Source organism: Nelusetta ayraudi, unplaced genomic scaffold, assembly GCF_046127955.1.
Source record: "Nelusetta ayraudi isolate G7.1 ecotype Tasmania unplaced genomic scaffold, CSIRO-AGI_Nayr_v1 ptg000004l, whole genome shotgun sequence".
Classification (NCBI taxonomy): domain Eukaryota; kingdom Metazoa; phylum Chordata; class Actinopteri; order Tetraodontiformes; family Monacanthidae; genus Nelusetta; species Nelusetta ayraudi.
In genome coordinates this window covers 3,142,987-3,156,452 of record NW_027466054.1, presented here as the reverse complement: position 1 = coordinate 3,156,452, position 13,466 = coordinate 3,142,987, and the positions used below count along the sequence as shown (strand labels likewise).

The window sequence follows — 13,466 nt, the reverse complement described above, 5'->3', positions numbered from 1 at the left end:
TTTGCTTGTTTGAAGTCATCATCATCATCTGAATGAAGACCACTTTAAACTATTATTGTCTGTATTGCATTGTATTGTCTTCAATGATGCAATTAAAGTTCCCTCAGTAATACCAGATAACATAAATATAGTCAAGGTTATAATTGTGTCATGTCCCAGAACTAAGCTTGGACACCATACGAGTCTGCTGGCTTAACATCACTATATACTGCAACATAACTGATTGAAACCTGTTGTTTAAGTGTCTATGAATATACTGTATTTGAAGGATTCACTACAGTAAATGAAGTGTAGTTGGTTGTCTGCATTCAATAGGTCAGACAGAAGTTGTCTCTCCTCTCTTATATCATCCTCAGACAAGATGTTTACGTTGGAAACCTCAAGCCTCATAATAACGTAACTGTGTTTGTTTACCCTCGTTTAATACAAAAAAAAAAAAAAAAAAGCGTGACGTGTAAACTCACTCCGAAACAGCAGCGGCAGTATACAGCGAACAAATTCTGCTTATATCCCACGAAGAAGAAAAATAACCAGGAAGTGATTAGGAAGCGATGGAGTTAATTGTTTACGCACAGCCTTCAACGCCTTGTTTATTTTCACTCTTGAGCGTAAATCATTAAAATACTAACGCAGAGGGATCGGCTAAAAGCAGACCGGAAGTGGCGGCGCCTTCTGTTTCTGCGGGATGAGGAAATTCGAACCACGTTTAGTCCAAAGTTGACGTACTAACTGCCTTGTCTATGGAGCAGTAATGTCACTGCGGAAGCGCTGCCGAAAATGCTTTTGACGTGGGTCAGAGACGCGGCTCCTACTCCGACGTGCGGCGTCCTTACTGTGGCGCTGCTGTCGTGTCTTCTCTTTGCCGCCCAGTCGCAGTTGGACTGGAGCCCGAGTGCGTTCAGCGTCGGCTCCTCCGTTCTGCAAAACGGACACGTCCACCGGCTGTTGACGTTCCCCTTTAGCCACCAGACCTCGGCTCAGCTCCTCGGAAGCATTGCGGCTTTCGCTGTGCTCAGTAGCAGCCTGGAGAAGGGCTTCGGCACCCTCCGCTTCCTGATCATCTTCACCGCGATGTCCACCGCCACCGGCCTGCTGTACAGCTTCCTGGACCTCCTGCGTGCCGACGGCGACCGCCACCACACCGAGGGGCTGCTCCCCGCGGCGCTGGCCTGCGTGGCTCTCACCACCACGCACACCAAGATGACCAAAGGCTTCCTGTGCGGAGTGAGTTTCCCCACCGCGGCTCTCCCCTGGGTGCTCCTCGTGGTCACCACCGCCCTGGTTCCTCTCAGCGTGCTGCCCTGCAACATCGTCGCCGTCGCGGTCGGGTGTGTGTATGGGAGAGGGTGTTGCTCCCTGCTGGACGTGTCCGAAGCGAGGGCCGCCGTCTTGGAGAAGATGCTGCTCTTCAGGTTGTTGAGGAGGATCAGCGGCGTCATGTTCGTCCCCGCGTCCACCGAGGAGCGCAGGAAGACTATTCTGCCACACATCAACCCACCACCGGGGTCCTACCCGGTCCAGGCCTACGCTCCAGTGTCGAGCATCAACAGTGCACAGGAGATAACCAAGACTTATGAGGGCTGGTCAAATTCAGCCAATGTCCTGTCTGGACCCGCAGCACCTGTACACTTCAATGCACAGGGGGTGAACTCTGAACACTGCTCAGGAGGGAATTATGGCCACAGCTGCAAACACAGTCATGGTCAACTGTATTGATGGTTATCAACATCATGCTTGATTCATGCAGCTAGGCCTTATGCCATCAAAACCTGTATTCTATGCTGTCTTAAATGTTGTTTACTTGTTAAGATATGTGTGACAATGTTTGTGTTTTTTAAGTGCACTGATTTTTGCTTTGCATAGTTTGGTTTTTTAGCCTTTAAGTGACCAATGCGTATAAAGCATCTTTGACTTTGTTTTAGTTTAAAAACTATGTAACATGTCTGCACTAGTCAGAACTCTCAGAATAAACACCAGGGTCATTATTGCTCATTTCTCGTACCTTATAATGTAATCATCGCACCTCTATGTAGTTGTAATGCCATAGTTTCAATCACTATAACTACTGGTAGGTTGACCATATGTTGATTTGCCTCTCTAAATAAATAGAAAAATGTTTTGGAATTATTTTGTAAAATGATCACTTTAAATAGACTCCTATTTAGGCCAGTAGAACTCCTGACAATCCTGACAATTAAATTTCAATGGTTACTGTGACAGGAAATTCCAACCAAATCATGTGTTGATTAATCAGTACCACCAAATGTTACTTTGGATGACAAGATTAGACCACATCTATGCAACTGTTTTGGGGTTTTGAGTATTGATGTGGAAAAACAAAAACAAACCTTTTCTCGTTTGTGCCAGTGAACAGTTCAGGGGCATTCAAATCAGTAATAGCACAGAAAGAATATGCAGCTTCTTTATTTATTTATCTTTAATTTATTATTTGTTTTACTTGACTCTTTTGCAAAGAAATTATAATTAGAAAATGATACAACGGTGAAGACCAAGAAGGGGAGAACATCACTGAGATTCCAACTGATCTGCAGTGACTGTGATCTCAAGCTCTGAATATATTCACATTTGACGTGGCTCACTCTTCCCAAGTGTCTCCATAGATGTTCTTTGCTGGAACATAAAACAGAAGAACCAATTAGATACAATTCCTAGATTTTACTTTCCAAAGTGCAGGACAGAAACGCTGCAAGCTCACCCTCTTTCGTGGGTCTTCTTGGTTCTTTGTCTTGTGATGTTTTGAGCATAGACTCGGCTTTCTGTGTCAGTGTGACCTCATAGTTCTCTCTGTTCTTCAGCCTCAGGTCTTCATAGAGAATGCCCTTCTTCCTGGGCTCCTCTTCCTCCACATACAACTCAGCTGAAAGAACAATACCCCAAAAAAAACAACTTCAAGAAATGTCAAAGTTTCAGTTAAAGGGCAAACTTTATTTTTTAAACCCCAGGCTTCTGTAATTGCCTCACATAAAAAAAACTCAGAAATCCTTATGGTCTTTGAAGATAGCTGCAAAATGGCAGCCAACAGTGGCTGTAATGTAATCTTTCTATGAAAAACAGAATTGCAAAAAGTTGTGTCTACTTATACAGGATTCAGTAGAAAGGGGATGGATGCAAACATCCTCCTTGTAAGATAACCAGAAGAGAAAAGCAATCATTTAACCAAAAGCTTTCTCTGTAAAATTTCTTTTAACAAAATAGAGCTTGCCTGGATTGTTGTAGTCATCTGCTCGGCCCATTTGTGTGGGTGACTCCATACTGTAGCCCCCCAGGCTGGAGGACTCTGGTGGCTGGAAGACTGGTTCAAATGACGGGGCGTCTGGGTCACTCATCTCCGACTGAGCAGTTCTGGTCGGACTGAGCAGGACAATTAAGAAAGAGATCGGGGAGGAGCAGATGGGTTAAAAAAACAATATTTAAAAAAAGCATTCGTAAAAACCACACCACAAGTGTGTGTGTGTGTGTGTGTGTGTGTAGCACTCACTATTGTTGAGGCAGCCCTGTTCTCTGTCTGAGAGCCTCACCCAGGGGCGAGTTCTCCAGCCGCTTGAACTTTTCCTGACACGTCTTCATGTAGGACATTTTCCCAGCAAGGTAGCCACAGAAGCCAGCAACTGGAAGGGCAGGTGTAGTAGTCATATAAGCCAGTGGCCATATAAATCAAGTATATTTTTAAAAAGATGGAAAATGCCAGAGCAATGAGGATAAACTGCTTTACTACTACTACTACTATTAATATTATGTGAAGTAGCTTTGGACTTACAGGCCACTTTGGGTAGGGCTCCAAATCTTGGAGACGCAGACAGAGTCCCTGCAAGTGAGAATGAATTTAGTGACGGTGTTTTTCTTCCAGGTATCATTTCAGCCACACAAAAGATGGCTTACATGCAATCAGAACAAATTCTTTGAAAAACAAAACTACTTTAGACCTTAGTATGGCGTGTTTGATTGAAGTGTGTTAGTAACATTAACCATGGTAATGATAATTTTCCCACTTTAAATGACACCCCTCCAAAGAGATGGGTTCTTAAAAACTACACACTTAAATCCACAAACAAAACAAAAACATTTTGCGAAGTGTGAATCATGCCTGCCCAAATTTCCTTTTCAGCCCTTCAGTGTTTTATTTCATTCATTTTTGTTGTTCTTGGTGTAGTGCATAACAATACCTCTTACAACCAGGGCTTGAGTCAGAGCCATGCTGACCACAGAAAACGGCACCGCTGTGACAAAACGACACAAGTAGATGAGACATCTTGAAAACACTGGAACTCGGAAGGCTTAGGATAAAACGTTCTCGCTTAGACGGAAACTTACACCTGTACCAAAAGCTCTCCTGGTTGCACTCCCTGAAGACCCTCCTCTCCTCCTCCGTGGGGATGTACTCCACGCCCACCGGAGACTGCACATGCACAACAAAGACAGTTGGACAGAACGCTCAGTGCCACAAATAACCCACAAGAGCTGAATTAAGACGAGTCGAGTCGCAAATGGACGTCTAGATAAGCCCACTTCACAGAGGCCGCGGAACAGTTGACACCGCCTCCTTCGTGGTTTTAGCTGAAGTTGACGCGAGTAGCCAACGCCGTGCGGTGCCGTGCTAGCTAGTGGTGAAATGGGGCCAGAGGTTGGGCTCACCTGTCCTCTTCGCTGAGACTGGTCCTCCGAAAAGCCGGAAGCAGTGGTCGACATGTTGACGACAAAGCTGCTGCTAAACAGAAACTAGCAGAGCATGTAGAGGAGCGGGCATTAAGACACGCTGCGGTGCAACTTGCTTTCCTCCCGATACAATGTCATTGCTCTACTGCCGGACCTGATAATGACGTCACAATGACCCGGAAGGAGAAGCGGCACGACTGGCGATTAAAAAAACAAAAAAACAAAAACCCGAAGAAGGTTTTTGCGCTGCACTAAATTTGTACTTTTATTGTAGTATTTTAGTTGTACTTATTTATCAGTGACAAAAGTTCAAAATGATTTAAACAATACTGAAACCGACATTTTAATCGACATAAAGAAAATTGTATTGCATTCATTGGTTAACATCGCCATCTAGTGGGTGTGACTAAACACTTAGTTGCTCCAACATACCGATTATTTCGTCATAGGTTTATCTCCTGTTGAATTACTGAAGTACTTTTTACATAATTTTTATATTAATATAAAAATAATATTTTTTATATTAAGAACGATATTTTTCCAATGTTCTACAGTGCTTAAGCAATTTATTAAAAACAAAAAGTGACAAAAGTCAGAAGATAATCTACAGTGAATATTGATGTGCTTTATTTCTCAATTTTTCTTGTAGTTTAATTAGTTAATAGTTGCAGTTACTTGTATAACAAATGGCTCTACCTACTGTTTTTTTTTTTTGGTAACTATTTGACCTGAAAAAGTAAGATTAATCAATAAAAAAAGAATTAATGTGAAATGGATAGGAATGGAAAATGTGATCTTACCAGCCTCTTGCGTTAACCCAGTGCATTGTCAGGTCACAACGGCATGGAAAATCCACGCATCAGCTGACTTCTCTAAGTTCTCTCAGGCTTCATCAACTGCCCTGTCAACCTTATCTTAGGTCATCGATTTGTTGAAATATTGAGCTCTGGGCAGCTGTAATAGGAGAATCAATAGAGCGCTCCAGAAAAAAAACCTCATTGCATGCCCAAAATAGAACAAGTTGGCATCGGTGTCCGAGAGCAGCAAAGTGCACATCCTGCTGTACCGGCCCCCACGTGGTCTAACTGGGGCTAAACCATCTCTCTGACAGCTTGGTCACATGGGCTATCCCAGGGTTCCCCTCCTGGTACTATCACCACTCTGAGGGCTACGCATGGCTGACATAAGGGAGTGATGTTAAAATGGGCAGGGAGAGTGCAGGTTCTTTCACTACTGGTGATTGTGGATATGACAGACATATGAGATAGATGGACAAAGAAAAAAACAGAACTTCCTGTCAATCAAAGGAGTTGAGGGAGTATTTTGAGGTAAGTGACACAGGTTTGTTGCTGTGTTTCAAGTTCAGGTGACGATCAGTTGCTGAGGTATTAAATGTATGTTTGGTTAACTTAAATTTTGAGTGATATGACGCTCAAACAGACGCAGCATTTCCCAACCGGACACACAGGTGATCTCACCAGAAATGGACTCGCTCCACCTGCCACAGGTGAGTACAAGCATCTTGCATTTTTGTATTTTTCATGTGAGAGACAAAATGTGATTAAACACCATAGTTAATGTATTTTTCTCTGTATGTTAATAAAGTAAATAAGAAATGTAACTAGCAACAGATAAATAAATAAATGTGTTTCCAATAACCTATTTTACATTGTGTATATGAATACATATTAGAGCAAGAAGATGAATTTCAACAATTGCTGACACTTTTGGATAGTAAATAAAGACCATTACAGATGGCTATTCATTACATGTATTCTTAAATACTTCAGCCGGTCACACTGTTGTGTGGATGGAATTTTACTGCAGCTTGGACATGTGATGTTAAGATCAATACCCCTGCATGTGATAAACTGTGTGTGTGTGTGTGTGTGTGTGTGTGTGTGTGTGTGTGTGTGTGTGTGTGTGTGTGTGTGTGTGTGAGAGAGAGAGACAGAGACAGACAGAGACAGAGAGAGAGTCAGGCACAGAGTTTTGAACTAGATTGCCTGCATGGCCAACTTCCTCTCTTTCAATATGTGTGTTTGAATACAGTGCTATTCATCCATCTCCTCTTTCTCTTTTCTTAGCCGGTGGCTGTTGAAAATAACTGGAAGAATTCCAATGACAGAGGTGAAGATAAAAACAACGGTATGTTTGGTGTTTCACTGCACTAGTGAATTCTAAAAGTGACTGAATACATTATGTTTATGGCTGTGTTAGGAGTCAAAGCAAGCCCTGCAAACTCCACTGTGGCATTGATTGGCAAAGACTCAAACCCATGGGACCTGCCCGAGTTGAAGGACTCTGGGATGCCGTGGTCAGGTTGGTGAAAAATCCAAATTTAAACTCCTAACTTGGAAATAAACAACATCTGGTCCTAATGTTCTTCTTTTTATAAGGTATATAACTCCGACTTTTTTGGAACATAGCCATGCTCACAGTTGAATGCTACTAACTTTTTGCTATTTTGATTAATCATCTGATTAAAACCCAACCTTTATCACAAGCTGTGCTAAAACATTTTCACTTAAAAGATGTAAATCTTCTTCTTCTAAATGACATTATTTTAATAAATGAATATATGCAAACTTGGGAAATAACTCGACGAGCACCATCACAATCATGGTCAATATTTCTAAATGCGAACCAACATGAGTGTGTGTGTGTGACAGCTGTGGACACCTCAGGGAAAGTGTGGAGAGTGCTTCTACTGTGTGGGAAGCTGATCCTGCTGGTGGGTCTCCTCTACGTCTTTGTCTGCTCTCTCGACATCCTCAGCTCGGCTTTCCAGCTCGTTGGAGGTGAGTAACATCTGCACAGGACACACAATAAACATCATTTACTTCATCTGTTCACTACCGTCACGGTGTTCGAAATGCAAATTTCTTTTTTTTTTTTAATTGCAAAAATTCAAACAAATATGAGGACGTCCATGCGTGTGTGTGCAGGCAAAGCAGCAGGCAACATCTTTCAGGACAACACCGTCCTGTCCAACCCTCTGGCTGGTGTGGTCATTGGCATCCTGGTCACGCTGCTGGTCCAGAGCTCGTCCACCTCTTCATCCATAGTCGTCAGCATGGTCTCCTCCGGATGTGAGTCCCACGCTCACACGATGACGACACACGCTCACACACACACACACGTAATGCAGCCGTATTGTCGGAGGCGGGACAGACAATGGTAACCAATCAGTGTGCTCCGGCAGTGCTGTCAGTCCAGCTGGCCGTCCCCATAATCATGGGCACCAACATCGGCACCTCTGTCACCAACACCCTGGTCGCCATGACGCAGGCTGGTGAACGCAACACTTTTCGCCGGTAATCAAGCCTCTGTTGACAGAGCGCCCCCTGTAGAAATCCCACCCAACCTGTGCCGGCACGAAAGCCATTTGTTTTTTTGTTGCCCTCCTCAAGAACATTGTGTTGCGTTGCAAAATAAGAATAGTATTAGTTTCCTAGTGTGTTTCCTCCTCAGAGTGTATGTTTGTTTATGCTTGTGTATGTGTGCATGTAGTTGTGTGTATATATGTAAATGGGGAGTAGGAGGGACGGGTTTCCTATGTTGTCGTTTTTCCCTTACATTGTTTTAAGCACTTTGCATTGCATTATAAATAACGTATAATTGCAAATGCAACAGTTCACATAAAAATCTCAGAAAACGTGCAACAACACAAATGTAAGCTGATTGTTTTTTGTTGCACTTTTTGCGCCTCTATTGAATTAAAAGTAAAATACAAGCACAGACTCGCAAGAATAGACACAGGAACCCAAACCTTGAAATACCTTTACACATTTTTATACTTTTATACTACAAAATCTAATTTACCCCCCATCATTTTTCAATATTATGATCCCAATGCTTAACACAAACCAAGTACAAAAAACATATATATATATATAATTGTTTTCACACATTCGGATTTACTAATAAAAATATCATTAAAAAAAACTTTTAAAAAACAAAACAAAAACAAACTCAATTTCAAATGTGTGATTCTCGGTCTCTTCCATCAATACACTCAGGGCTTTTGCCGGGGCCACAGTTCACGACTTCTTCAACTGGCTCTCCGTGTTGATGCTACTCCCTCTGGAGGTCGCCACCGGTTACTTGTACAAGGGCTCCAAGCTCATTATCGACTCCTTCGACATTCAGGGTGGGAAGGCCCCCGACCTGCTGAAAGTCATCACTGACGTCACCACAAAGTCAATCATACAGGTGGAAGAGCTTTTCTGATGATGCTCCCACTAGCTATTCTTTGCATATTAGTTCTATACATTAAGATTGACATTAAAAATCTTTATTGGCTTGGTTATTTGTAAATGAGTATTAATTGATTTAAACCGAGTCTTTGATGACTGACAGAAAAGAAATGAAATATTGACAAAATAAACAACAAAAACCAATAGAGGATCAGACTTCTTTGAGTGCATGAACAATATATACACATTTGATGATGTTTTAGTCAGTTTCAAAGGATTTATGTGACACTTTTCCTTTCCCTCTGAAATAGCTGGATAAATCTGTCATCAGTGGGGTTGCCACTGGAGACCCAGAAGCCAGGAACAAGAGTCTCATCAAGAGATGGTGTCAAACCTGCACCAATACAGTAAGGGGGGAAGAAACAAGACACAATTAATCCACAGAAAAAGATAAATAAAAATAATAATACATTTAAATTGAAGACACTGCAACATTTTAAAATTTCATAAGGAGTTCAAATAGAACATCGCTTTAGGCTGTTCTATTCAGGGGTGGCCCCAGCCAACCATCTACCTCCATCTAACCCTCTCACCTGTGTCCTCCACTCGTAACACCCTGAACACTTAAAATCCTTCAACATCTACCAGTATGTATGATGTACATACAGTAAACAGATGCTTGCATTGACCATCTTATTGCAAGGTACTGTGTAAAGAATACAGATGAACTTGACATTCTCAAAAATGCAAATAAAACTACATGAAGAATCTTAATGAACAAGTTTTTTTTCTTTCTTTTGTTTCAGACCCTGATGAACATCACAGTCCCAGGCCCAGAGAACTGCGAGTCTCCATTGCTTTGCTGGGTGGATGGCAACAACACCATTATATTAAAAAATGTTTCTAAAACATATAATATTAAGAAATGTAAGTCTGTTGTTTAAGTTCTATTGTATCATAGATGTGACTTGGGACAGCTCAGCATTGACGCAAAACAAACAAAACGTTACAGAGTTTGTAAGGAGTGTACAAAATCCACAAAGTAGCTCCACCCACTACCAGAGCTACTGAAGGATGCGTTCATCACAGCTTAGCCTCTCTACAGGAACAGAAAGGGGAAGCTGAGTTGAAATATGAAACCATAGCTGTTGCTTTTTCCACTGGGCAGATACAGCCATAAACTTGTTACAATTATATAAATATAGTTAGAAGTACAGCCTCTTTGCCGTTAACTGGCTCACAGTAGCAGGGGAGAATCAGTGAATGAGTCAATAGAGACAGGGAATCATGACTGACAGGTCGGGAAAATGATTCCCAGGTTTCAAACAATTTGTCCAGGACTCACTACTTCACTCCATTTATGACCAGTCTGGATTCTCTTTCAGGTGCTCATCTCTTTGTGGGTGTAAACCTGTCCGACATGGTGGTGGGTCTGATCCTTTTGGCTTTATCCCTCCTGGTGCTCTGTACCTGCCTCATCCTCACTGTCAAGCTGCTCAGCTCCTTGCTAAAGGGACAGTTGGCCTCAGTCATCAAACGCATTATCAATACTGGTAAGAAGCTCCGCGCACACTGTTTCCCCTGTTACTGCAGTACTCAGTAACCTATGGAGTCTGTCTACATGTTAGAAAGTACTATAACTTATGAGACCCCACTCATCTAGGAAAAAGAACCCACCTCAATAATCACCCCGCTATCATGTCACGTTTGCAGATTTCCCGTTCCCGTTTGGGTGGGTCACAGGTTACATGGCCATTTTAGTCGGAGCTGGAATGACTTTTGTTTTGCAAAGCAGTTCCGTTTTTACTTCTGCTCTCACCCCACTTGTCGGTAAGATCATCCATCCATCCATCCATCCATCCATTTTTAATTTTTATTGTAGCTATCATTATCAGACAGAGTTGTTTTCAAGTCTAGACACACCTGCAGGGCGGAGTTTTAAAAGCAAATGTTTGGTGTCAAAATACCTGGATTTGAGAACACCGGCACTTACAATTAAAGGGAATGTACCTACTCAAATGACTGTGGGGTTTACAGTTGTAGGTGAATTTGTATATGTACGTTAACCAGTATACCATCTGTGCAAATAGGTATTGGTGTCATCAGCATAGAACGGGCGTACCCACTGTCACTGGGCTCAAATATTGGCACAACCACGACGTCTGTCTTTGCAGCCATGGCTGGTCCCAGAGATAGGCTGGCAAATGCGCTCCAGGTCAGTCCTAAGCATGGAAAGTGTGTTTACGTACTGTATGTCAGTGTGTGCATTTATTAGGGCTCCGCCAAAATTTTGGAATGACTTTTTTCTATAACTTTGGATCTTTTAATTTTTTTCTATATTTCTGAAAACAATACAGAAGGCAGCATATCAATTAAGCTCGTGAATGACTTTTGTAGATTGCCCTCGTGCACCTCCTCTTCAACATCACTGGCATTGCTCTCTGGTACCCGATTCCTCTCACCCGCATCCCCATCCGACTGGCCAAAGGCCTCGGCAACGTCACCGCCTCTTACCGCTGGTTTGCCGCCGTCTACATCCTCGGCTGCTTCTTCATGCTGCCGCTCTTCATCTTCAGCCTGTCGCTTGCTGGCTGGCCGGTACTGGTGGGCGTGGTCGTACCTCTACTCATTCTGCTGATTGCCATCATAGTGATTAACATCCTGCAGCAAAGGAAGCCTGCATCTCTGCCCCCAGCACTGCGTTCGTGGGACTTCCTTCCTCTGTGGGTCCACTCTCTGGAACCCTGGGACAAGGTGGTTGATGCCCTCACGGCCAAATGCTGTCGCTGCTGCAAATCCTGCGACGTTGCTCCAGGGAACAGAGGAAAGCAATCAATGGAAAGGAACAGTGGAGAGTGCATCACGGCATATGAGAACCCCAAGAAGGAGATGGAACGGGACATTAAGATAGAACTCAACATTTTGAAGATAACAAGGCTGTGAGGTGTTTTACAGCAGCCGACATCAGAGGGGCTGCATCAATTCCAACATTAATCTCCAGTCTTTCCACAGGTCTCTATATTTAAGAAAACACCAGTAGACAAAACTCCTCACTGTGTACTTTGTTTTTATAGTCTCTTTGTAAGAAATTTTTGAACGTGTGGCGTAATTTTTCCCAGCATTTAGATGAGGTAACGTGCAGTCTGTCTGTAAGTACATCTGTTCAAGAGGTTAAAAAAAAAAACTCTTTACTCTCTCCTGTTCTTGTCATCATCTTGTAGTTAAAATAGCATAGTTGAAATAACACATTAATACATCAGAGATTCTTTTGGACTCAAGATGTGTAGGGGAAATTTCGCAAACAATATGTGTTTATATACTTATACTAGACTCTTACAAATCCCTCACATCCCACAGCCGGTTATTGCGATATTTCCATATTTTACTCAAAATCACATTTAAAATGCCAGAGTTATTTGTATGTCTAACAACATGATAAATACTCCATTATCTTGCAGCAAAATTAAAGTGAATCTATTTTAGCACCATAAACAAAAAATAGGCACCTGTTTGTCAGGGTTTCTATTGATTGTCTTGACACAAATTATTTAAAGTTTATACAGAGCTCATAGTTGACCAAAAGTGCTTAACCGATTCAAGGAATGAACACAGAGACAAGACAAACATATACAGCTAGATGTCAATGCAAAATGAGTCAAAGAATAGGTCTTCAGCAAGAACTGAAAAATTAGAAAAACGGTTACCAAGTATAAACTATTGATAGTAGTTCATTTTGTGAAAACTGGTACCAAAGTGCAAGTGAGGTAAATAGTGTCAATTATATTTACTTACTTACTACAAGCTAGCTTATCGTATCGTATCAAGCTAGAGCGTCATGTTGAGACGGTGAATGTAGCATCTAGCGTTGCTGTACCATGCTAATCTTTTCATGAAAGAAACTGGCCCACAGGTCTGAGGGACCTTTACCTGACTTATAGTCATAGCTATGTGTATTTTTAAGGGTTTTTTTGTATTGTCTTTTAGACAGGCAGAGAAATGTCATGTGAAGATGCAGATGTCCTAGATTATACCTACCAAAGAGGAGTTTCTTTTAGATACAGCCTCCTGAAGGTTTTAGTGCCTTTCACTACCTTGAGAAGCCTTCAAACATATATATGTCTGATGAGAACGCTGTTTATTATATCCATGTTGATAAGTCAAAGAGCAAAAATTAAGCTAACTAAACTGTTATCATAATTAAGAATAAATGATTAGCCTAGCCACTTACTTTGTCAAAACTATTCATTTCCTTTATTGTAATTTGTCCATTTAAATTGTCAGCATTTTACAAAATTTTGATATGTATATATTTATGTACTATTTTATGCCTTATTTTTAATAATGTCATGTTGAGCATTCCACACTTTTTGAGTGCATGTGACAAATAAAGTCTTTGAAGATCGCTGTGTTTCTGAATCCCAGCTGCAAGCTGAGGTCACATTACTGAGGTAGTTGGATATACAGTAACAGTTGAAAGACAGCGTTGGGTGGTTGGATAACTTAAATCGCTATGGAGAGTCGGTAAGAACTCTGGACTTACTCAGACTGTAAGCATTTGGTAATGCAGTCAAATAAAAACTTTTTGGGTAGAAG

At 41.9% G+C, this 13,466-nt stretch overlaps 3 protein-coding genes across 3 annotated transcripts; 2 read left to right on the top strand and 1 right to left on the bottom strand.

The window, feature by feature from the left end:
* The first annotated feature begins 525 nt into the window (after positions 1-525).
* rhbdd2 (rhomboid domain containing 2) lies at positions 526-2,979 on the top strand. The gene has a single exon (XM_076044425.1). It carries the CDS (start codon positions 778-780, stop codon positions 1,714-1,716), a length of 939 nt encoding a protein of 312 aa, XP_075900540.1. The 5' UTR covers positions 526-777; the 3' UTR covers positions 1,717-2,979.
* LOC142900247 (OCIA domain-containing protein 1) lies at positions 2,407-4,846 on the bottom strand. The gene is made up of 8 exons (XM_076044435.1): positions 4,654-4,846; positions 4,333-4,417; positions 4,185-4,238; positions 3,779-3,826; positions 3,500-3,629; positions 3,224-3,372; positions 2,717-2,878; positions 2,407-2,631 (listed from the first exon to the last, which is right to left on the bottom strand). The coding sequence occupies exons 1-8, from the start codon at positions 4,705-4,707 to the stop codon at positions 2,597-2,599; spliced, it is 717 nt and encodes a 238-aa protein (XP_075900550.1). The 5' UTR covers positions 4,708-4,846; the 3' UTR covers positions 2,407-2,596.
* A 1,311-nt stretch (positions 4,847-6,157) lies between these two features.
* On the top strand, positions 6,158-13,262 carry LOC142897855 (sodium-dependent phosphate transport protein 2B-like). Its single transcript, XM_076040480.1, has 13 exons — positions 6,158-6,181; positions 6,762-6,822; positions 6,895-6,996; positions 7,347-7,475; positions 7,623-7,766; positions 7,880-7,991; positions 8,697-8,889; positions 9,185-9,280; positions 9,680-9,800; positions 10,259-10,426; positions 10,587-10,703; positions 10,964-11,088; positions 11,271-13,262. The coding sequence occupies exons 1-13, from the start codon at positions 6,158-6,160 to the stop codon at positions 11,814-11,816; spliced, it is 1,938 nt and encodes a 645-aa protein (XP_075896595.1). The 3' UTR covers positions 11,817-13,262.
* The last annotated feature ends 204 nt before the right edge of the window (positions 13,263-13,466 follow it).